The sequence below is a fragment of the Neolamprologus brichardi genome, chromosome 6, assembly GCF_056152115.1.
Source record: "Neolamprologus brichardi isolate AB-2024 chromosome 6, ASM5615211v1, whole genome shotgun sequence".
NCBI classification, from domain to species: Eukaryota; Metazoa; Chordata; class Actinopteri; order Cichliformes; family Cichlidae; genus Neolamprologus; species Neolamprologus brichardi.
In genome coordinates, this window is record NC_142109.1 from 12,569,795 (window position 1) to 12,594,888 (window position 25,094).

Genomic DNA, 25,094 nt, shown 5'->3' on the forward strand with positions numbered 1-25,094 from the left:
AAGAAAAACGAAGTCATATTTTTTTTTGATTTATTGAGGATATCTGAGATGGAATTAAATCAAAATGTAGAACGACGGATCTGATGCAATTGTGTCAGTCATATTTTAAAAGAAAAAGAAAATCCCATAAGGCAGTGCGACATACCAGAGTCAGGCATGATGCCAGTTACCCCTCGCTGTGCCACACACTGATATCCCAAAACTGTACATTAACGATGGCAATATCCCTGAACAAATCTGTGAATTCACAAAGAAGGATCCTTTATGGAAAAACAAATGGCTTTAGTGCAACAGGTGCAAAATTATTTCAGTTTACAAGAGACAGAAAACATCTCACCAAATAAAAATGATCCCAGATTGAAAAATAAAATAAAACACATTCTACATGGATGTGTAAACAGACTAGTTACACAGCACACAGAACAAGGCATCTGCGAAGACTAGCGGATTCTATTAACTGTCGAGTAAGCTGTACGCATTAAAGCATAGATAAGAGCCAACCAGGAGGTGTTGATTGTACTTTTTAAAACTGAATTGTGATTTTAATAATACTAGGATTGTTTAATTGTATATATTCATACTCTTCTGAAATGGAGTATACTACATTTATACTGATACTGTGTGATATTGTCAGTTATGACCCCTTTTCTAGTGATGTACACATCATTGTACCACAGTTAACTGTGGTACAAGATCGTGTTGCTCTTTTCTTCCCTCTGAATCGACTAGTTAGAACGAAACGACAGCAGATATCTGTAGTTATAGTAGTGCAGGTTTTCAGTTTTTCAAAAACCAGTAAAAGCATGATATTCAGTTTAAAAGGTTGCATATTTCCCTCTTCTGTCACATCTGAGATTACGGTATGAATGACACATAAAATTGTATAGTTTCATTTTTGGAAAACATTTCTCCATATTTCACTTATTCTTCGGTGAGAGCCATGTTTTGTCTGATCTTGTGTCTTTCCTGGGTAAAACCAATTCTAGCTTAGCCTACTCTCTAATAAAACATAAAACAGCAAAATGACGTTGCTTACTAGTCTTTTAGTGCCATTAAATCACCAAACATTCTTGAAGCTGTCACTGGAAGCGGTCCATTATGTCTTGCATGTTTTTGTTAGACTTTGACTACTACATGGTCATTGTGCCCTTTTAAATGAGTTTGTCTTGTTTGCATCAATGACGTTTGAAAAAATGTGGCAAGGCTATAATTGGGCCCTGCCCAACCATGTCTGGCAGAGTTTGTTTGCGACACCTAAGCTAGGTGATCACAATGAGATCTGCCTCTGTCGGGTCTTTGGTTTGGTTGGTAGTTTCTTCATCCTGGGTTTCTTCAGGTCTAGCCTCACACCCTTCCTCCCACAGGGCTGAGCCGAGCCCAGCGGGTGCTGACAAAGAGTGCGGTGCGGGGGTTCTGCCCAGGCCCTGATAGTGACCCTTAGGAGAAACTGGATTACAAGCTGCTTCGGTGATGGCATCTTGAGACGCAGAAGAGAGCAGGCCGGATCGCTCACCATCACTTTGCGCCTCATTGAAGTAGGACTTTCTCGGACGACCCATAACTGTTCTTCCTGCAAATGTGGACAAAGAGAAACTTTTAAATATTTTTTAGAGAGGATGCAGTAAAGATCATGTTATGATGGCTCACACCAGTAACAATGCTATTCATGTAGCAGTATGTAGAAGTCAGTTCTAGATTATCACAGGAACATCTACAGTACAGATGGTTTTGGTAGGTGTTTTTGCTCTGAGTTTTTTCTGTTTTGCTTGGATGGGATCACGACCATCACGTGGTCATTGCCATTACCATTTTGTACAGTCAGAAAACTGCACAGGACTTAGTACAATCAGTGACTACTGAGTAAAGGGAACCTAAAATAAAGAAGCCAAGCAAGTACCGGCTCCAACATGCACCTTTTCCACATCTTTTAAATTCTGAATGTTGTTCTAACTACACATTTTAAATTGTGTTTAAAAGTCGCTGCTGAGGCACTCCCTTCTCAGTATAGCCTGTTATACATAAGTAATGAGTAGTTATACATAAGTAACAAGTAGTTATACATAAGTAACGAGCACTCATCTTGCAGACAATATTTATTGTTGAACTGGCTCTTCATTTTGATCTCAACTCTAGCATTGCATACAAACAGTCGGAAAAATAGCTTAAATAATCAACGATACCAACTAGCTTATGATACTATAGCACCTATAGAACAGCAGGAACACGTACCAACATTGCGGACTTGTTCAGAAATATCTGCTCTGACATCGGAGATGTCCCACATTGCCATGAAAGAGTCAAAACAAGACACTTCTTCGGCCTCCTGCACGTAAGGTTTGTAGGTGAAGCTAAAGTGATGGGCAATGGCTGCGAGAAACATCTCCACACATATGATGAAATCCTAAAGAAAAAAAAGTGGACAGCTTCATTGTGTTGCACTATTAGGTCCCATAGGATATATTAGTTCTGTTGACCTTGGTCAGAATGTTTAAACTATACTCACGTACCTGTAAGCCAGTAGCTACAGCTTCCACACTTTGCCAGTCCCATGTGCGCTTCTCTGAGATAATGCCCACTTTAACCAGCAAAGCAATGACCACAGCTTGCCTAAAAAGATTTACAGCAATCACTGTTTCACTAGCCTATACAGTTTATCCAGGACAGTAAAAAGGAGCTTGTTTTAAATGACTTTTTCAGAAATATTTGGGTCATGTCATGAAGTTTTAACACTGAGATTTACCAGAAAGAGACGAACACCACCATTTTCACACACAGGAATTTGCCGACTGGTTTGATTGGATTCAGCTCCTCTCTCAAAGCCTTGTAGAAGAGCACCAGGCAGTACATGGCAAACTAGATCAAAAGAAGACATAGAAAGGAATGGGAATGAAGGAAGGGAATGCTTGTAACAATTTTTAGTCCATCTTTAACAGGATTTAGATCCACCATTACCAGCTGTGACATATTGTTGAAGATCACCAGGTATGTCCATGCGTTTTTGAAACTGAAGTTGCCTTCATCGTACACTCGACACAGCTGACAGATTCTAGAAAGGAAGAGAAACACACAGCTGACAAAATGTGACTACAGTTAAAGAATAAAGCATGTAACAACCAGAGGGTACTCACAAAGCAATGATTGTGGTGACAGGTCTTACTACTGTGTACTGCAACACTCCCAGCTTACATCTCAGCAGCAGAACCCTGCAGAGGAATTTGATCATCTGAATTAGAAGTGAATTGGTCTGAAATTCCAAGCAAAAGCCCAAGACCGGTGAGCAGAAGTATCTCAGGATCACTTGGGCAGAAGCCCGAGACCGGCTTGATGATAACAGTTAACACTGAACTTAGTTTGTGTCGTCCTCAACACAAACTAAGTTATGGCCCATTTTAGCCACATTGTATTTGTATTCCTATTTAAACAATAAGGTTGCTGATGCTGGCCATTAGTACTTCTTTTTATACATCTACACCAGTCTCTTATATACAAAGGTCACCCGAATAAATCTGGGCTAAATTAACAACACACTTGACCAATTATCAATTACAGATGTTGTGTGACTGAGGCTAATTTGAAGCTTGTGACTTTCACTGACTTGTTTGCTTTGAGGAAAAAAAAAAGATTTGAGCTCCAACATTAAGATGAACCTGTTTAATTTGTTTAAATTTACAAAACCTCTCTGAAATGAAAATACATTGAAAGAGAAAACATTGTGCAAGAAGACCGATGCAGATTAAATCTCTAAATTGTGGCCATTTCATTGAGACAGTACGGAAACATGACTATGGCCAATAATTCCAGTAAAACGTCAGTAGATTGTCCATAAAACTAACATTTAGTGTATAAACAGATGGTAATGTTTAACTAATATCGCTTTTACAGCAAAGGTATGACCAACACTTGAGCGCAGCTAAACTCTGGGTCAGTGAATTTAACCTGCTGACAGCTACAGTTTGACATAAGAGGAAAACGTTTAAAGGGAACTCACTCTCCCATTGGCCACGGTGGGCAGCAGCAGAGGGGAGGCAGGTGTTTCTGCTGCTCCTGAACCTCCAGCATCAACACCAGGTTGGGGTACTGGTTTTCCAGGTAGTTAAGCAAGAACGTCATGAAGTTGTAAATGACATACGCCTCGTAGCACTCCCTGCATGTGTCAAAATATATTGCTATACTGGGGTATTTCAGTGCAATCCACTGGAAACAAAAAAGATGAAAAGGGAACATTAACAGGAAAAGCTATGACGATATGTAAACTCATAAAACGGTGTGCGATGGCTTTCATTAAAAAAAATACATAACTCACACTGTCCAAGCTGTAGATTGGAACCATCCACAATATCCTTTAAATAGAAAACACAAAAGCGTTAAACATCTGTTCTGGGCTCCTATTTGTGGCTAAAATGACTGTTAAGATCTTTACCTGATGATAGGTTTTTGAAGCTCTGGCTGAGTATAATGCACTAGATGCTGGAGGATGCCCCATAATGATATGGGTATGGTCATGAAGACAAAAATCCCAGCGATGAACCATGCTTTGTTATGAGTGCCAACCTGTCGGGACATGGAAAGGAACAGTCAACAACATTTAAGTAATTTAGCCATTGGAGTCTTGGAGGGTATCATTTAATATAAAGTCAATGGTGAAAGCAGTATTCAGATCCTGAAGTACAGAAACATTACAACCATGTAAAAACACTTAATTTCAAGTCCCGTATAAAGGGGACGTGTTTAACTAAATTGCAGTGCAGTGTGATGACTCGGATAAAGATAGTTTTTAAAGAAAGTACAATTAAGGAAAGACTGTTTTAGTAGAACACACCAGAAGAACAATGAAGATGGTAGTTATTTAAAAAAAATAAAATAAAAAAGGTCATCTATATTACTCTAGCAGATTTTATGACTTTTGAAAAAACAAGACTTCAAAGTCTGTCATTGACTAGTTTCTTGGTAATATGTAAAACATCAGCAGTCTTAACAATTATAAAACATATTTTAATACCTTATTTAGCATTTAGCATTACTCCCTCAACATCCTTAATATAGATTCCTATGAAAAAGTATTTACCCCCTTCCTGTTTTTTGGGGGTTTTTTTTGCATGTTTGTCACACTTACATGATTCAGATCATCAAGCAAATTTCCATACTGGATAAAGATATTCTGAGTAATTTTTTTTTTTTTTTTTAAACAGTTTTTAAACAACAAGCTCTTTAATTCAAGGGGAAAAAAGTTATCCAAACCTACCTGGCTCTACGTGAAAATGTAATTGCTCCCCAAAGCAAATAACTGGTTGTGACACCCTTGGCAGTAAGAACTGCAGTGAAGCATTTGTGATAACTGGCAATAAATCTTTCACATCGCTGTGCAGGAATTTTGGGCGAACCTTTTCTTTGCTGAATTGTTTTAATGTCAATGCACTCTTATTTTAGTGGGCTGAAAACTCTTGGGAATGTTCACTACGGCTCCAAAGATTCTCTATTTTTGGATAATTATCCTCAGCTGTTTTGAATTTCTTTAGATCGAGCTATGATGCTATGAAGCAGGCTAAAAGGTGAGATTTTTTAGCCTGCTACGCTTTATCAGATAGCTGTAATTTATGTGATTTCTTGATTTAACAGGTCGGTTAAAATGAACTCAGCGTTCCAAAAAAAATGGGGTTAATCACAGTTAATTCAAGATTTAACAAAGGGGAGAAAGTTACTGTTTCACAGTGTGCCAGATCGATCTGGATAGTTTTGCCCTTAATAAATTAAATTATCACTAAAAAACTGCATTTGGTATTTACTTGGTTTAACTTTGTCTAATATTAAAATTTGTTTGATGACCTGAAACACGTACGTGGGGATGTAAAAAGGAAGGTGGGACGTACTTTTTCACAGCACTGTACTTTGCTATTACTGCACAAACTGGTAGGTTTGCAAATGCATTAATAAGTGCTTAATAATGAAGAGCTCACCGGCTGCTAATGTACATGATAACAAGTAGCCAGTTGATGGGGAACATGTCTTTATACACAGTTGTACTCAAAATAACACAACGCCACATAAGTACTGTAACAACTCACAACTGTATTCAAATGCAGTATTTGAGAACCAGTGTTATCTCTGTGTTAAACCAACAGATCTCCCCAGAAAGAAGCATGAGCAACAACTGCACTGACCTTTGACTTCTGCAGTTCCCAGATGCACAACGGCAGGACCACTAAGAGCAACAAGATGTACAGCACAACGACCAATGGCCGGATCCATCTTCTCCAGTTCCCACAGGAACACGGCATCTTACACAGAGATACTGCAGGGCACCCCTTTCTTTTACTAAAGACCTGAACCAACGTCTTCAACACTTCAACACGCACTTTACGTTAGCTTAGCATACTGTTACTCTCCTATCGGTTAACCACGACTCTAAAACAATTATTTAATAATGTGTAAACGTATGTCGACTCCTTCTCTAACGTAGCGATTCATTCATGAGGACAAAGCTACTTGATAACAACCAGCTCATATGACTCCAATTTTAAAAGCTAGGCTGCTAACATTAGCTTGTCAGCTGATTCACCATGTAAACAAACGGTGCTGGAATAGTTCCATACTGCCGGGACACCAGGCTCCACAAATCATTAAATTATAATTCACACTAAATCAAGAGAGTTGTTAAAAAATATAAATATAAAAAGTTACAGCCGGGAGAGGTTTAGAGATTAAAAAAGTTTCCAAACTGCTGTTATTGTTGTGTGAACTTCCTGCTTTTTTGCTTCACCTAAGAGCTCCACCTAAACCCTTCCACCTGATTGGTGGAATCGTGGATAGTTTGGTTGAGCTGTAGCTTCAAGACCGTATGATGTGTGGTTTGGCCAGCAGATGGCAATGTGAATTAACAATTTTCAGGATCCCGGCTCATTTGCTATATGTAGGGTATCAGACGTGAAACAGATTCAAAACATTGATGCTGAGATAGTAAATATGTCACTTTTAGGACATACAGAGCTTGAGCATATGTGGCATTTTTTTCACATAAATTTTGTCTGGCCTATTTAAGAAACGTTTGGGTTATTGGTGTCAGTGAAATGGCAAATGGGATTTATTCCCATTTCCACTGGATACAGAGGCCTGTATGTAGAACAGTAAAGAGTTTATTTTGTTTGACTCCCAAATGAGGCTGTGGAGAAAGGATCCAGAGCAACACTAAGAACAAAACTATTGGTTTATTTCTGTTCCTATTTTAAACTATTTCTATCTAAATTCATAGAAATGCACTGTCTATATTTGGGCAGGACTACAACATATCAGAGGACTAAATGATGCTTTAAATTGGGATTATTTATTGTCTCTTGTTTATTCCATTTACTTTCAAAACCAAGTGGAAGTTGCTTTATGGGTATTATTTTCTTTAAATAATAAAAGTTTAAAAGGACCTCTTTTCTTTTTATCCTTTCTTCTTTATTTGTATTTGTATGTGCAGACGTATGAGTGTGTTTCTCTGTAAAAATGAGGGGAGGCAGAACTTTCCTTTCTGTCGCCCCATGTCTACACTGCCCCACAGTCACAGAAATCACTGGCTGTTGGAGGACAGATTGTTCATGAATTTTGTATCGATCCTTTTGGCTTTTATGAATTAGAAATAGTCTTTACCACAAGTAGCGCATGCGAGTGCCATGGTGGGTAGCTTGGAGGGATTGCCATGCAAAGTGGCATACAGGGTAGCGCCATGTAAGGGCAGGGTAGATAAACATATGCCGTGTTCGATCAAACCCAAAAACATACTTTAGCATAAAGGATGTGGCGTCCATCAAGTCAAAGTGAATCGCAGCCATAAGTGCAGTATCTCGTACGGTATAAATGGCAAATGAGATGAACAGAATGGATGGGTCTGCGGAATGATAATAATAATAATCAATACAGAAAGAAGGAGACATACTGTCTGGTTGCTGATGCATCAGCCAAAGTGCACCTCCTTTGTCAAAGAAATACGTAAGACTGCAGTAGTTCAACAATTACTTATTTATCTTAATATGTCTGCCAAAGGCCTTTGTGTCAGGAAATGTTTAGACTCACTCTCACCACTTATATTATTGTTCAGGAACAGAAACACAGAGAGGAGGGAATCAAACATGTTCTTCCAAGTCACACAACATCTATCTATCGATCTATCTATCTATCTATCTATCTATCTATCTATCTATCTATCTATCTATCTATCTATCTGTGTGTGCGTGTGTGTCTCTGTGTGTGTTCCTACATGACCAAAAACAAGTTAATTTTTATTCATTTCCATGTACTACATTGCTGTGAGTTCTCTGTATTTTTATTTGTTTGCATTTTTAATTGATTTTTATGAAAATAAATTCAACTTATAATTCAACATTGCTCTTCTGGAGTTGTTTGCTTGTTTAGTAATCCTACCTTGGTCTCAAGCTTTAAGAAACTTTGTTCTAATACAACCAGTCAGCTTATGTTTGGAGTCTTACATTGGATGTAGTTATTGTTGGATCTTATAGTTAAAGTTATTTTAAAACAGATTTCACTTACCGTAAATAGATCCCATAAGCCAATAAATAAATAAAATAATTAAATAAATATCTGTGAAAGTAACTAATTCCTCTTCTTATTTTTTTGCATTAAGAAAATGTTATTAATAGAACCAATAAAAGCAACTATAATTTAAAAAATGTATTAATCACACATATTGTAAAACATATTTTAAAAATATCCATATGTTAAAATAAGAAACAGATTAGGACACAGTAATGGTAAAAAGGAAGCACACCTTGTTCCAATTCTAAAGTTGTCGTGTCAGGATATAAAAACAATAATCTGATTCTTAGCAGATCTTTAAATGAGGAAAACCTGAGATGAACAGCAAAAGATGATATGACACCATTTTATGATTTGTTTAAAAAAAAAAACTGAGCCAAAATGTGAATTGTGTATGAAAAACTAAATACAACCTTACTGCTTCCATAGGAATTAAGAGGCTAAGTAGCAGGCAGGTGCTGATAATCATAATGATTGATAATCAAATGTGTGTGAGTACATATGATCAGCAGATGTTTTGCCAGTTTTCTAGCCTGAAGTCTTTTAGGTGTGTGTGTGTGTGTGTGTGTGTGTGTGTGTGTGTGTGTGTGTGTGTGTGTGTGTGTGTGTGTGTGTGTGTGTGTGTGTGTTAACACAAGGCCAAGGATGAAAAATATCAGCAATGATCTCAAAGAACCAATTGTTGCTTCCCATGAATCTGGGAAGGGTTAAAGGGCCATTTCCAAATGATTTGAAGTCCATCACTCTACAGAGAGAAAGATTATTCACAAATGGAAAATATTCAACGCAGTTCTTCCCAGGAGTGAATGTCCCAGGAAATTCAACTCAAGGTCAAAGCAAAGATAAAAAGAAAAAAACCCAAGAGCTAAATCTCAGACTCTATAGGCCTCAGTTAGCATGTTGAATGTTAGAGTTCATAACAGTACAATTAAAAAAAAGACTGAGCAAGTTTACATGGCAGCACAGCTTAGGTTTTGGACAAACAAGACCAGAGTGGAGCTGTTTGGAAATGTTTGACAACACTGTGTTTGGCAAAAATCAAACATAACATATCAGCACAAACACCTCATACCAACTGTCAAGCATGGTGGGGGAGTGGTGATTATTTGGACTTGGTTTGCATCCATGGGACCTGAGTACTGTGCAGTCACTGATGACTGAACGCCTCTGTATACCAAAGTAGTCTAAAGTCAAATGTAAAGTCTGTTTGACAGCTTAAGCTTGGGCCAAATTTGGTCGTGCAACAAGACAATGATCCCAAGCACAGCAGAAAATCTACATGAAAAAGAAAAAGAATCAAGTTGCAATGGCTGAGTCAAAATCAAAGCCGGATTCTAATGCTGTGGTGGGACCTTTAGAGAGCTGTGCATAAATGAAAGCCTGCAAAATTTAATGAACTGATGTTGTAAAGAAGACCACAAGAATGTGAGAGACTGATGAAGACAATAATGTCAAGTTCTTGATACAAACGGTGTTCCTGGATTTTCGTTTTCACACATTGATTGCATTTCAGTTTATTTTTTGTTAATGACACAATGACAGGGTGTAAAGCTGTGTTTTGCAGTTCATCTGAGGTATTATTTACTTAAAACCTTAGGATTGAAAGAGCATGTGCATTTCTTTCTACCATGACTATATAGGATATGACTGCTTCACAGACTTGACACTAAAACTCTTGAGTCTTTCCAAATTAAAAGAAAATAATATTGTTTGTGAGAAAAAATCTTTCAAAAATAGGAATTTCTTTAGATTATATGAAAGGGTCTTGATAACACGTAGCCATCACATATATTTACCTTGAACATTGACTAGTTTTTAACATTTTTTTACTGTATCCACCAAATCAGAGTTAAGCTCTGCTTGGACAAGCACTCTGGATCTTTCAGATCCTCTATTTGTTTTCAGGCTTTATTTAATTCACTGCTGGCAGAAGACAAGATTCCCACCAAATTCTCTCCTGGCTTATTCTTTATTTATTTATTTATTTTTGTCTCCACTTCATTGAACTGTAACATATGACATTTTAGTGACTGCAGTTTTGAGGAATTTCTTCAGAGTTATGGGAAACCAGTTGTGATATAATGCTATATGAAACTGTGTCATAAAGTTCATGACCAGGCTGAGATTTATCGCCAATAGCTGAAACATAAACCAGACCAATGTCTGATAAACCGTGACTGCTACAATGGCCTGTTGGTCTTGGATGATTTTGACTTTGTATATAGAGCTACACAGTTCTGGTAACTGTCTGCTGTTGAGTGTGATGGAGTGTAATCTTGGGTTATTGACACATTTGCTGACAGCCAAATTGTCAAAAAAAAAAAAACAGATTTAGGGAAGCAGTGCTTAGATGCATTTAGACAATTAAAGCCATGCTAAAGACAGACTAAAACGAGGACTGCACAACTATGCAAACTATGCCGCTAATGGTCAAACTTTTCAGTCCTCTGCCCTACCCTCTGAGAGAGTGAATTATAAGTATCACATTCCCACCATCCAAGCCGTTCCACATCCTCTCTCCTGACATTCGCAACCCTTAGGGCTTGAGTGCCAAGCAGGTCAGTGTGTTTCAAATCACTCCCAGACGCCTCTTTCTCACAGTTGCAGATGAGAAACAGGAGGGGAGGGGGGACCTTGGCTTCTTAGAGCAACACAATGGCTGAGTAAACGTCCTTGTTTCCTACGATGGAAATTGATTTATTGGTATAAGCAGCAGCATTAACATGAGGTTAACACGTTAAATCAGTGACATAAAACATATACAAAATCCATTTTTCTACAGATTATTATGAATAGCTTTTGAGTAGTGGTAAAATAACACCGTGCAGATATAAACTGATCTATACATAAGTGTGCAAAACACTCCACCTAAAGAAGTGCTAGTATTTGCAGACACAGCACACACTCACACACGTGATAGTGCACATTCAAAGTCACACAGGTTTACGGGTATCTCTCATAGATGTAGAACATCAGAAAGGGGCTATTCTGTCCTGTCTCCTTCAATTCAAATTCAATTTAATAAAACTTTATTGATCCTGAAGGTTTGTGACTTCCCGTGAGTAAGACGGCAGAGAGTTTACAGCTTATTGCTCAGTCTTTGGGTCCTTCTAGATCAATGGTGTTCACACATCAAATAGAATAAGGCATTATAGTTGTTTTGTGGTGGGACACGGGTTCCACATACAGTACTTGATCATCATTTTGGGAAATGCTCCTCTTCACTCTTCTGGCATGGTTGAGTTGAAAAGAGATACAGTACAAAGCTTAAGCCATCAGTTTGTAAATGTAACGGATGTAAACACAGGAAGAAACTAGCAGCGATTCGGATTTCTGGGAATATGAATGGAATTTTGCAAACTAATCTCAGCTTTGGCACCAGTGATCGGCAGTGGGATCAGTGAGTTCATCTAGGAAATAACTGCACACAGTTGAGAAACAGTCCAGATTTGAACAAGAATGTTCTTTACATAATTAGCTATTACATACAGGCTAACATGGCTAAACTTGATACATGATTCAGTTTATTTTTCAGTCGTTAGCTTCAGTAAAAATGCTTTTGAAAACATCTGAAGCCAGTGTAGCCACACCTCTTATTTTCTTTCGATACCACTTATAAAAGTAAAACAGACACTATGATTTAACAAGAAGTCAAAACATGTTTTGGAGATATAGAGGTATTAGTAGCTAGCTTAATGTTCTTTTCTGTGACCCCTTTGAGTTAGTCTTGTTCTACCAGTGAAGCATGTAAGTATACATGGATGTGTTATATAAATGGCAAAATGTGTTAAAATGGAGGTGGACCTTTGGTTTTGGACCAAGTCAGGCCCCCTGTTTTCCCTTGTTTCCTGTCTTTACACTAAACTGAGCTAACTGTGTGCTGGCTGTAGCTTCACAGTGACGGGCAAAAACAAGTACAGTGGCCCCTCGTTTATGGCAGTGTTGCCAACTTAGCGACTTTGTCGCTATATTTAGCGAGTTTTCAGACCCCCTAGCGACTTTTTTTCTAGAAAAAGTCGCTAAAAAAAGACGTGAAAGCACATATCGCTTTTACTCTCAACAAGCAGCGGGTGCTGTAACGCAGTCAGTTCTTCTTTTACTCTTATGCTGTTTTGTGGATCAGGTTTAAAACTACTTATAAACACACACACACACAAAGTAACTCCACCAGAGTGCCTATTTCGGGTCACTTTGCCGGTCCAAGCCCGGGTAAAGGAGCAGGGTTGGAATTGTGACATTACAAAAAACAATAATTGCTAAAAGAAATTTAATTTGTAGTTCTAAATAAATTCTAAATGCATTTAGGACATTTTTTGCTCACTTTATGTCTCTTCCACGATGTTATTTCTCTCTCCAGCAGCGTAGGTTACAATTACATTAGCATGACCAATTATGCAAATTAGGTGATGACGTCATTTAGCGACTTCTAGCGACTTTTAGGACAGCCAATAGCGATTTTCCTTACTGAGGAGTTGGCAACACTGCGCGGGAGTTATGTTCTAAAAATAACCCGCGATAAGTGAAAACCGCAAAGTAGCTAACTTTATTTTTTACAACTATTATAGATGTTTTAAGGCTGTAAAACCCCTCACTACACACTTTATACACTTTTCTCAGACAGGCATGAACATTTTGACACTTTTTTCTGTTGTTTAAACACTCTCAAATTTCAAACCTTGTAGAAAAATAAGTGCAGTATTATAGAATGAAACCAAAGGCATTCGCAGCACAATGCTAGCGATAGAAGATTTATGTAAATTTGACAAGCTGAACGCATTCTGTACTCGATTGACAATAGTCTACAGGACGCAGAACACAATGTGAACACAAAAAAACAACCAACCAACCAACCAAACAAACAAAAAGCACGCAAATTTGCCCACACAAAAATCCGTGAAACAGTGAGGGAAAAACACATTTCCCAAAATGCAAACCCACCTCTAAATGTGGAGTGTCTCACATCTCACATCTCACATCATCTCACAAAACATTCTTTACCTATGTCATTATAAAGGTAAGATAGGCTGAGTAAAAATATTGTTACTGCAGTCTAACACTTTATAAAATTGGTCATGAGTATATATTTGCATTGGGTTATAAAGCAGAGATGTCAAGAAAACTGTTGTATTTGTATGTTGAAATTCACAGTGTTGTAGGAATCTGTTTTGTTCAATGGTCAGACTTGTGGTTACTCTTTAATCTACCGCATGTTAGTCATTTGTATGACGTGTGTTAAAATACATTGTTGTACATTAACTGTTTGCTCTAAAACCTGCAACCCTATGTTTCCTGATGTGTCAGCTGCTTTAACAGAGGACCTGACTTTTTGTGAAGTCTACTGTGCAGTATGCTCACTAGAAACTAGAAAAAAAATTGTGTTTTTGTCAGTGATTTTGTTCAGATACATCCAGAGTTCACCCCTTTCTTGATAACTCAAAAAAAGCAGTGGGACTTAAACATCAGGCGAATAAACTTTAAAGTCATCCTCTAGTTTATACCACGTAGTAGCTCAGGGAATAATAAGTATGAGCCAAATATACTGTACAACAACTGTCATTAGCATGCTTTCCTGTTTTTCATTATCAGTAAGTAGCAAACTCCAGGGGACTCATCACTCGTCATCCCCTCTGACGGAGAACAGTCAGCTTTTTCCTTCCTGCAGCATCCTTCCCAGTGGTGCTGCCCTTTACAGGAATAGCACACTTGGCTCCTGATAGAGAGCAATTTATAGTGAGGCTCAGCTGCTTCCCTTTAAAAGTTCTCCTCCTCCTGCTTTCCTCTTCCTTCTTCTTACAAGCTAGAGTCACTGTCCGTGGGTGTGGGAACAGAAGGAGTTTGTTGGAGGAAGTTTAGTCTGCTGAGAGACTCAGGAAACACCAGCGTATTGAAGTTCCCCAATCCATTTTCATCCCTTTTATTCCAGTTCCTAATGCATGCCCGCCATATTCATGTTTTGCTTCTGCAGTCCCACGTAGATTATTGTCTGAATGTGTACATTTTTTTGATTTATGTATTATAATATGAGTATTGGTCACATTTTAAGTGCTTGATGGGGATACAGAAAAGCTTCAAAGACACTCCTCAGCCGGGACCTCAGTTGCTGTACTTTCTGGTACCGCGGTCAGTGTGGAAGTTGTTGGGCTCTGGACTCTTACACTGAATACTGGTGCCATTCATGGGTCCGGTGCTGTTCAGCTGATTGTCGGAGTAACACCAGCAGCACAAACACGACTTGGAGAACATGTGAAGAGAGGAAAGGGAACATTTAAACATGGCAGCGTTTGCAGACAGGATTTTTCACTCGTGTAGATCCCATTTCTTGTTTGCTCCTGCAACTCTTTTCACATGCAAGCTTGAAACACGGTTAATCTCAGTCTCTGTCCCTTCAACATAAACTAACTCATGACCTCGGCCAGTAAAATTAGTGCATAAATCATCAGGCTGCTTTTACATTTTGGTTACCAAAAGCCATCACAAGCTAAGAGTTGTTTGCTTTCCCAGCCTGACCAAAAACATTAGAAGAAGTGTGGGTGTGTGGAATTAAAAAAGAGTGATTTTGCGTGCATACCACATGTGTATATATCCATGCCTACTATACCTTGAAGCAATTTTTGAACTTCTTGCTGACAAAGTAGAGGATAATGGGATTTATGCAGGAGTTGATTGTTGCAAGGTTGATGCCAAAGTAGTCCAGGATCAACAGGAAACTGAAAACAGAGAACAGGAGAAATATTGAAGAAATAATTATCAAACTAGTGACACCCAGAGTTAAATTGGCCCGTGCGCTCCCATACTTTTCTTCCCAGTAGATTTTTGTCAGAAGTCTATTCTTCTAGAAACTCACTTGAGCAGCTCACATCTCATTTTCTCTGTCTGGTTGTAAATCATCTTCTTAAGAATCCTGCTGAGGTGCAGTGGGAACCAGCAGAGGGCAAAGATGAGGACGAGGGAAAAGACAGCTTTGGCCACCTCTCTCCTCTGCAGAGGGAAACAACAGATTACTGTGTAGTCTGAAGATGATGTTTAGGTAATGAAATGTCAAATGTTAAAGCAATGGAATAAACACTGGGACTATATTTAGAGAGAAAAGGCTATTTAGAAATGTTGTTGAACCTGTTTGAGGTGCTCACTGAGAGCGATCCGGAGGCTGCCATTCCTGCGGTTGAGCATCTCGCAGGTCATGAGAGTGTAGAAGATAGCTGTGCAAATCAGTGGTACGCAAAAGTAGAAGCCAAACAGCCACCAGTCCTTTGCATCTCTGTAGAACTAGAGAGCGACAAACACAGTGACGCAGTTAGTTATGCAAAACTGCAATAAATTCATGTTTTGCTGTGACCTGGGAGTTTGAGACTCGGGAGTTGAAGGTTTATGACCTACTGGGACTCCAAACCACTGAGCTCCACACATTTCCCATACATACATATTTATTAATGCCCCTTAAGCTTATCCTTGCACATACAATAATGTGAAAAAGTACTTTTTCACATGATTACATACAGTCCTGTGAAAACGATTCAATAGCCTGTTGAACTACTGTTAGCAGCAATAACTTGAGGTAATGATTTTCTGGAAGACTATCAGTCTCTCACATCGTTGGAGGAATTTTGGCTCACTCTCCTTTACAATGTTGCTTCAGTGCATTGAGGTCTGTGCGAATTTGTTGATGCACAGTTCTCTTAAAATCCCACCGCAGCATTTATTTTTTATAGCTTTTTCTGGTATGTTTGGGATCATTGTCCTGTTGTATGACTGATGGCTTGACATTTGACTCGAGAATACTTTGGCATACAGAGGAGTTCAGTGCTGACCTCAATGACTGCCAGGTGCCCAGATCCTGTGGCTTCAAAAAAAGCCCAAGTCCTCACCACTCCACCATTGTGCTGACAATTGGTATGAGGTGTTTGTGCTGATATCGCGTGTTTGGTTTTTGCCAAACATGGTCAAACTTTCCACTTTGGTCTCGTTTGATCAAAGGACATTGTTCCAGATGTCCTGTGGTTTGTTCAGATGCAACTTTGCAAACCTAAACTGTGCTGCAGTGTTCTTTTTAGAGAGAAGAGACTTTCTCCTTTCTCCACTTCCTTTCTCTTTCCAAACAAGCCGTCCTTGTCCAGTCTTTTCCCAATCGTACTGTCGTGAACTTTAACGTTTAACATGCTAACTGAGGCCTGTAGCTCCTGGGGTTTTGGCAGCCTCTCTGAGCATTGCATGATCTGACCTTTGGGTGAATTTGTTGGCCTGTCCACTCCTGGGAACACTGGAAACTGTCTTAAATGTTTTCCACTTCTAAATAATCTTTATCTCTGGCGAATGAAGGACTTGAGATTCTTTGAGAAATAGCCTTCCCACAGTAATGAGCAGCAACAATTTGCCTCTCTGACACTGTGTGTACTCCTTCGCATGGCGTTAAAACACACCTGAATGCTCCAGACCAGCAAACTGCTGACATTTCTGCTTGTATAAAGGTGCTCACATTTGCTGAGGATCAGTTAATCAAGTCTCCTCTTAATTCCTATGGAAGACTTTTTTTTTTAACCCTTTAAAAGTATCAGATTATAACACACATATCAGATTTGATACATGTGTTTTTGTGAGGTTTTGAGACTTCTACATCATCAGCGTGACTTTTTTTTACCCTCAAAAAATCATATAAATTGCATGACAAATTTTTAATGACTAAATTGCAAAAATATTGTACATAAGCACAATGTAGCAAATGTGATACAAATTAAACCTCATATATGCAGATTCAAATTTTATCTATTTTTATACATTTTGTCTAAAGGTTCGACAAACACTCCATTATCAAAAAATGAAAGATTTCTGGTGGTTATTTCATGGTTCAGGTTTTAAAGGGTTAAAGACTTTATGCAGTTTCTGCAGTATAATCTATAGTTCCATTTCATCAGCTATTCATGTGGCCCTAACATTTTAAAAAAGCCTAAATAAGATGTCATATGTGGTGGGGTATGGAAGTAAACTGAAAATCATTAAACTGGACTTCATGCTATAGTAGAATCTATGCTTTTGTAACCGAAACAGTTCTCCTCACACTACTACCAGCCTCCCCCTGTACTCCAGTGTTAATGAAGTCCATGTGAATGCTGCTCTGTACGCAGACTGTGTAGCAAGTCTGAAATCAAGCCGTTCTAATTACACTGTGTATAATAAGAGCCTCTGGTTTTCTGTGGTTCTAAAAAATATGCTAAATATGCACTGTTTCAAAACCCTACAAACCAGACCAAACCTTATTACACCAAGTTTTTCTGGACTCTTCATAGAACCACTTCAGGTTTTGGTATCTTGTGCTTTATGGACAAAACTGAATTTGGTGTCTTTCAAAAATATCCTATTTCATTGCTATTAAACAATGGCACAGGCTTTAGCACTGTATTGATATCTGGGAGAGATTACCTCAAGGGTATGCACATGTGGCCTGAGCCTGAGGCCCCAGGTCTGTGTAATTGCACTTGGCCTGCAATCAATTACGTGGTCCAAAATTGTGAAACAGGGCATAATCACTAAGAAAGACTAAGCCGGCCAGGTCTATTCCTTTAATATTCACTGGAGTGGATTCATGGCTGTATTCTAGTTTTCTTAAGGTCTAAACATGCTTTACTGGGGCACCAATGCTTTAAAAACATGCGCCCATATATAATAAAAATAGCACCAGCTGTCCATTAGAACCACTTACCTACTCCAAACGAACAATACGATGCTTTTAAGATGATGGCAATGATCATGATGGAACTATTATGCTGATCTTACACTCTGAGTAGTTCTCCCACGTGTGTGTGTCCCATGTCAGCAGATCATTTTGTCTCTACATTACAGAATTCAACAATTCTTTTGCACATCCTGGCTTTAGCGCAGTCTAAAAAGTTGGGCACAAAATGCAATTTCTTTAAAGGGATGGCAAAGTGGTAACAGCCCACCTCCATGAAGGCACTCCGGGGTCTAAGCATGCAAGTGCGCATGGTTTTGTTGGCATAGTCGAAGGTGATTATGTCGAAACCGACGGCCTCCGGCACTGCCAGGATGAGTGAAAGCACCCAGATGGACACGATCTCAATGACGGTGATCAGAGGGATGCCCACGCCCTGCACTCTGCTCCACGATGCCACAGCCCGGTATCTGTGACACAGCAGGACACAAAGTTATCACCTGGCATATGGCTATTCATGCCATAACTGTTACACACAATGAGCTGCTTAGATTAAAGCACCGGCTGATTTTAAGTTACTGCAGTAATGACTGTAATTACTGCAGTTATCCTCACAGCACCGTAGGATACAAATAATGTAAGACGAATATAAAGTGTCAGTTTAATGTTTAAAACAGGTCAGCAAGAGTTCAGCTGTGTGATAGAAATGTAATATTAAAGTAAAGTCATCACTTTCTTCATCTCTCCTGATTGACAAAGCTAACAAGAACTTCCTTATGCATGGCAGCACACCAAGCACAACAAACTGCTCAGTCAGCAAACACTATCAAAATGTTAAGAATTCATGAGCAGAGATGATCAATTGTTTATTTTAAATATCTAATATTTATATTTTTGTGAAGCCTCCAAACAGACTGGCCCATGTTGGCAGAGGGGTCTGTGTGTTGGCTTGTGTTTCCCGTGCACTGAATACTTGTTTGCTTGTTTGTTTCATTAATGGAAACCACTTGTCGAAATGTTTTAGTAAAATCGGGCATCAAGATTTTATAGCAAAAACAATATATTTTTCATGACACATTTGAATTTCTCTGTTGAACAACATGGTGGCATTTATATTTTACTAAGTGGTAATGTATCCACCTTTTCCTCTTCCTCCAACATTGAAAAGATACAAAAGGGACTCGAGCACTTTCATAATACACACACACACGAACACACACACAGATGAAGATATGCTACACATTTCCTGGAAACAAATGGAGAGCATCTGCACTTGAACTACAACCGCACAGCGCTGCAGCCTGGCTTTTCTCATAACAGAGGTCATTAATATTATTTTCTTATAGCTGAGCCCCGGTGCCCCGGGTGAGCCTCTTATCTATAAAGTTGAGCGTAGTAGATCATATGAGATGACCGTGAGCTTCAGCACTTCATGATCATCAATTATTCATTAAGGAAATTCTATTAAGGTGCTATTAAAAAAAAGAACTTGTCAATATGCTTGCAATCAACATACTGTAGACTAATGTTAACATCAGAAGTGTGCAGCTTATATATAATATACAACTCCATAAAAGAAGTAAAGAGTCTCTTTTTTGAGGGGGTTGCAGTGAAGCAATAGAAAAGAAAGTAAAGGGATGACTCTTGAGTGATTATGCACAATCAGTTCTGACGTAGTGTAGCAAGTTTCCTGGAACAGATGCTCTTAGCATTCCTGCCATTACCCTGAAATCCAATCGAAATGTTCATACATTTTGTTGAAATTAATTCCAGCATCTCCTGTTTATGTTAGAAAAAAATATTTGCGAGCAACCAATCTAAAGCAATGTTCTCTTGTGCCGAGCACAATATGGATTAATTGGCACGGCTGGTCGGCCAAATTGAATTTGTTTCATTTTCTTTCCAGTTGTTTGGCTGCTGTTTTCAGCTTCTGCTTTTTCTATCTAAGTAAAGCCTACGCGGATGATCGTGCATGTTTCTACGCAGAGACCTGGCTGGGTGAAAGAATGTAAGCTCTGTGGGAAGCTGCTGCTTTTAATAATGGGGAGAAAGCAAAAACTGGTTCACTAGTTAATAAAACTGACGTTCACACTTAAGCAAATACACGCACAGATGTCAGATGTACAGCGCGAGCTTTTTAAATGCCAGATCCTCATATAAGAGCTCTCTACTATGTGACTGAGCAGTGTGGCGATGTGGCAGCACTGACCTGTCAACGCTGAGGGCGCACAGGTTGAGCACTGTGATGCCCACAGATGCTTTCTGCAGGAAGGGAACAAACTTACAAAGGCACAGGCCCACAATGCTGTCATCGAATGGGAAGCGTGATGCCAAGAGCTGGAAAATATAGAAAAAAAGGAAAGGATGTAAATCTGATTTAATACGTATTCTTTACGCACATCAGCAAAACTCACACTTCCCTGATGTATCATTAAAAAGTAAATAATTTTCTTTGTCTTCACATGCGTTTTACAAGCGTGCTGACAGGGACCACTTCCAATATTGGAGAAATCTCAATATTGGCTTTCTACTTTTATCACTAGTGTGTAACAGTTGTTTTCTACTACTTCTTCCTTTGGTAAAATTAGTCAGGGTCACGTAAGCACTTGGACACTGAAGTGTTTTTCAGCAGCACAAAAGTTTTACAAAGCAAAACAAAAGACAGTGTTTCTGGAAACAATGTCTTTGCCCAGAGGAAGACAACAGGAGGTTTCAACATTGTAGATGTGGCTCTTTCTTTGTTTATGCATAAACTGCTCCCCCGTGCAGAAGGATTGTTGTTTCCTCTTTGCACATGTGTTGCTCAGACTACAAAGTCACTCTGCCCTCAAAGTCCCAAGATAATTTTAACCAGGTGCTTTTTTTTTTCCTTGGTTAAACCACATCCTATAATGAGCTCAAAGGATCAGGTTGACTGATCGCTTCATTTTGCCATCATTCTTTATTATTGCAAAAAACCATGACAGTGTTTACTGAAAGAAATCAAACGAAGGCAGGGGGCCTGTAATGATTTAACATAGTCATTCACATTCTGAAGAGGTCCCAGCGTAAACAAAAGAGTCGAGTCAAACCAAACTAAAACGAGCTGCGGTTGTGCTCTCGTGACAGTGTCTTTTAAAGATGCTGATAATCATTAAAAGACTGTTTAACGTGTTTAACAGCTGCTTATTTGGGTAAAACTAATAATAATAATTATAATGCTCATAAGGACAAGCATAAAACCAGTCGATTTCAAACATGACCAACCGATAAGCTCTCATGCTCCTATTTCACCTCACTTTTATTTGGATTATAAAGTACAATAAGTACAAAAGTTATTTATCACTTGTGGAGCAGTGAGATTTGAGAACAAAACAAAAAAACCCAAATTCCAGATAAGGGTTCATGACTAATGTCTCAGGTCAGCGCAAGGCCAGTGATGTGTGTGACTACAGCCTGATTCTTATGTTTAGTTATGTCAGCCATACCACTGCTTGTCTCATCGCCACACGAAGATGATAACAACCTGACTGATTAGGCTTTCCCATCTATTTGTACACTCACTCAGGCCCTTTCCCACTCACCCCCCTCTCTCCTCTTCTCCAGTCTGCCTGTAATATTCCACTTTATCTGTGCATATCGCCTTCGCTGTCCCTGCATTTCATCATATTCACAGCGAGACGTGTCACTAAGCAGCCTTGACGTGAAAATAAGAGTTTAGAGTAAGCAAAAAAAACTGTACCTTGTACACATTGATGGGTATATCAATGACAATGTAGATAAGGTCGCCCAGGGCCAGGCTGGCAATGAGGGCGTTGGGTCCATTCCTCATGCATTTGTGCTGGTATATAATCCTCAGCAGGGTGGCGTTGCCTACTATCCCGACTACAAAGACTATAATGGAAATGATTGTGTTGATGTACTTAAAATGTGCGTTGATTGAGGTATTTACAGTGCAACTGGGTGGTTTCTTTACTGCAGTTGCGTTGCCAGAGCCAGATACCACCGCTTGTGTCCGCTGGTGGATGCCGGGCCCTGTGCTTGGACTGACAGTGCTGTAGAGACCGGACTGGAGGGTGGAGTGGACGAGAAAGCTGGAGAGAGGGTCCTGGTCCGCTTCAGCTCTGTTTATCTGGCAGATTCCTCTGGCTGCCATACAGGCCATTAGCAAAAACATATGTCCAGCTAGAGATCCCATTATGGGACGCATTGAGCGCTTTGATATCACTGACAGAAAGATGGTCCCAATGTATCACTGGTGGGAAGAGAAAACAAACAAAAGCAAGAAAGACGTGGTTATTTTTCAGAAAGCTCACAGTAAATCTGTAAAGACGGGAGTGTAATGTTAGAAGTCAGAGATGACGAGAATGTTTGATGGCCTTAATGTCCCTTTCAAAAGCTATGAGGAAGTTCAGCAACATCTTTATGACTTCAAAAAGGTTTTGCCAAGGGGGCACAGATGGATGATGCCAGGAGTAGTTAGAGTGAGGATGAGGCATCAACAGAACACGTCGGGGATCTGTTTTGCTCTCAGTCAGTCCTGGATGAAGCAGCACTTGGTTGTATCGATAATGTTGCAGCTGGACGTTGGGGTTCAGCTGCTTGTGCTGTTTTGACAACAAGCCCTTCATGTGAGTTTGATTTCCTATGTTCTTTATTCTCCATCTGTTTCTAATTTCAAAAAGTTTAGACTTGTGGTACTGAGCTTTTTATAGACACGCTGGATTGATTTCTAGTTAGCTGAGTAATGCAAGAGTCCAGGTTAAAATAAAAACCAGATGAAGACCCCAACCCACAGAACTAAGAGGTAGTAGTAGTTTATAACTTGAATCCTTCTTCTTATTAAAAGGAAAAAAACAACCCTACAACCACAACAACAACAAACTTTCTGGACAAAATCAGAGTAAGAGAGAAAGTTTTAAACTATCACATCCACAGTGAAGCCCTTTTCATCATGTCACAGTACCGGCAACTCTTATAGCCCAGAGTTCTTCCTGTTCAAAGTCCCAGCTGTCACCAAGTACACAAAGAACTATTTAGCAGCCAGCCCTTCAAGTAGCATCACAGTTTAGCATCAGCATGACACTGCTGGGATCTGTGACAGCACGCAAACTGATCTATCCATAAATAATAAATACATTTGGTTTTCACCTACCGCTTCTAAAATGTCTGCCTGGCCCCCTTGGAAAGCGTCAGGCAAACTTTCAGCTGAAGCCCCCAGACATCTGTATCACATCACATGAGTAATTAACGCACTATCAAAGCCGCAGCGTATCCCACTTGGTTTGAGCAATGCACCCGTCTGCTCTGAGGTGCCTTCGCATTATGGCTCAGAGTTTCCTGTGGAGAGTTTGCAGTACGTCTGAGTGTGTGCGTGCTCAGTCGTGTGAGTCTGAGGTTTTGTGTACCTCTACATGTGTATGTGTGTGGGTGTGTGTGCGTGTCAGAGCACCAGTGAGACACTTTGACTGGGTGGGATAGTAAATCTCCACCTCCCTTTGGTAACAGACTGGGCCCCCTTTGGAAACATCACCCTCCTCTCTTCTCTCTCCTTTCTCTCAGAGGCACCGCCTGCTGACAGTCATCTCCATGGCGCAGCAGCACCCACACACACACACACACACAAGGGCAGGGGCATCTGGGAGCCCAACGCCCCTCCAATCTGCCCCTTTCCTTAAATCCCTCCCACCTCCACTTTCAATCCCCTCTGACTTGCAATATGTCTTGTATACATTACATACAACTGTTTCCTCACACAAGAGGCAGCAGAGATTAGACTGGAAGGAGGAAGGCAAGAGGAAGTCAGTGTCCATGTTGTGATGTTGTGTTTGTTTCATCTAAGAGTGGGAAACAGAGACGGGAAGTGGGAGCTAACCATCAGCCAGCCTTTACATCAACATACTACGAGCTGTGTGGGTGGCCGAGCCACATCACACTTTCTTAACTTTCGATTTATTTAAGGAGTGAAAGATATATAATATCTGTTGAATAAGTGATAAGTTAGGGAAAAAGCATTAAACAAGCGTTCTGCTCCATTACCAGACTTCTAAATGAACGAATATTAAATCAACTGGAAATTTCTTTCACCTTTTTAAGGGGAAAAAACCCCAAAACAGAGGAAAAATAAACAAAATTCCCAAACTGAGTGCTATCTGAGATAACCAGACGCCTGAGATGGGAGAAGAAGCCATTTCGATGTCAAGCGAGAAGAGTGCTTGTGCATCAGTGTCCATTATGGATTTCAAGATAGTTTATGATGTGAGCTGAGAGCAGGAAGAAGGCTATTGAAGTCACCGCAATCTCTGTTTTGCAATACCAAAAAAGCTGACGCAGCAACTCCACAAAGGGGAAAACACCACTCAGTTGTATGCCATTCCTGATACAGAACCAGCTGCATATAAGCTAAAAATGAAAAACTGTCTTCTCAATAGATTAATGGCAAAAAGGCGACAAAAAGTTGTGTTTTATGTTGATTCTGAGCATTTGTGGACTTTCCAAAGTTTTCTTTTGCATAGAAATAAGCCACAAAATGCACTTTATGTCAAAGGTATTTTATTTATTGGGCACTATTGGAAAATTTAAGCTGTATCTACATTACAGCGACACATATATACGCAACTGTTAAGAAGCAGGAGAGAATAGTTTTTTGTGCAACATTATTATTGATCAAGCACACTCTATATGACGAAAGAAAGAGAAATCCGGGTGAAACGTACACATACATGCACACATGGTATATGCAAGCACTCACTGACTGGCTGTGGCCCCGAGACCTTCGGTGTCAAAGGGCACTGAGTGAATATCCACTAAGTCTCTATTGTTTAAATATGTTTTCTCCTGAGAATTTTAATTTGTCGTGTGAGGCTCCGTGCCATAGGTTTGTACAAAGGCTTCCTTCTACCTCCGGTCATCCAAACTA

General features: G+C 39.5%; 2 protein-coding genes across 2 annotated transcripts; both read right to left on the reverse strand.

Moving 5' to 3' along the window:
* Positions 1-25: 25 nt before the first annotated feature.
* tmem184c (transmembrane protein 184C) lies at positions 26-6,766 on the reverse strand. Its single transcript, XM_006796060.3, has 10 exons — positions 6,159-6,766; positions 4,421-4,551; positions 4,304-4,340; positions 3,989-4,194; positions 3,129-3,203; positions 2,953-3,046; positions 2,741-2,853; positions 2,508-2,607; positions 2,230-2,401; positions 26-1,570 (listed from the first exon to the last, which is right to left on the reverse strand). The coding sequence occupies exons 1-10, from the start codon at positions 6,273-6,275 to the stop codon at positions 1,260-1,262; spliced, it is 1,356 nt and encodes a 451-aa protein (XP_006796123.2). The 5' UTR covers positions 6,276-6,766; the 3' UTR covers positions 26-1,259.
* A 6,682-nt stretch (positions 6,767-13,448) lies between these two features.
* On the reverse strand, positions 13,449-23,594 carry ednraa (endothelin receptor type Aa). The gene is made up of 8 exons (XM_006796059.3): positions 23,331-23,594; positions 21,918-22,430; positions 20,406-20,533; positions 18,468-18,666; positions 15,646-15,798; positions 15,377-15,510; positions 15,131-15,239; positions 13,449-14,763 (listed from the first exon to the last, which is right to left on the reverse strand). The coding sequence occupies exons 2-8, from the start codon at positions 22,383-22,385 to the stop codon at positions 14,626-14,628; spliced, it is 1,329 nt and encodes a 442-aa protein (XP_006796122.2). The 5' UTR covers positions 22,386-22,430; positions 23,331-23,594; the 3' UTR covers positions 13,449-14,625.
* Between the last annotated feature and the right edge of the window lie 1,500 nt (positions 23,595-25,094).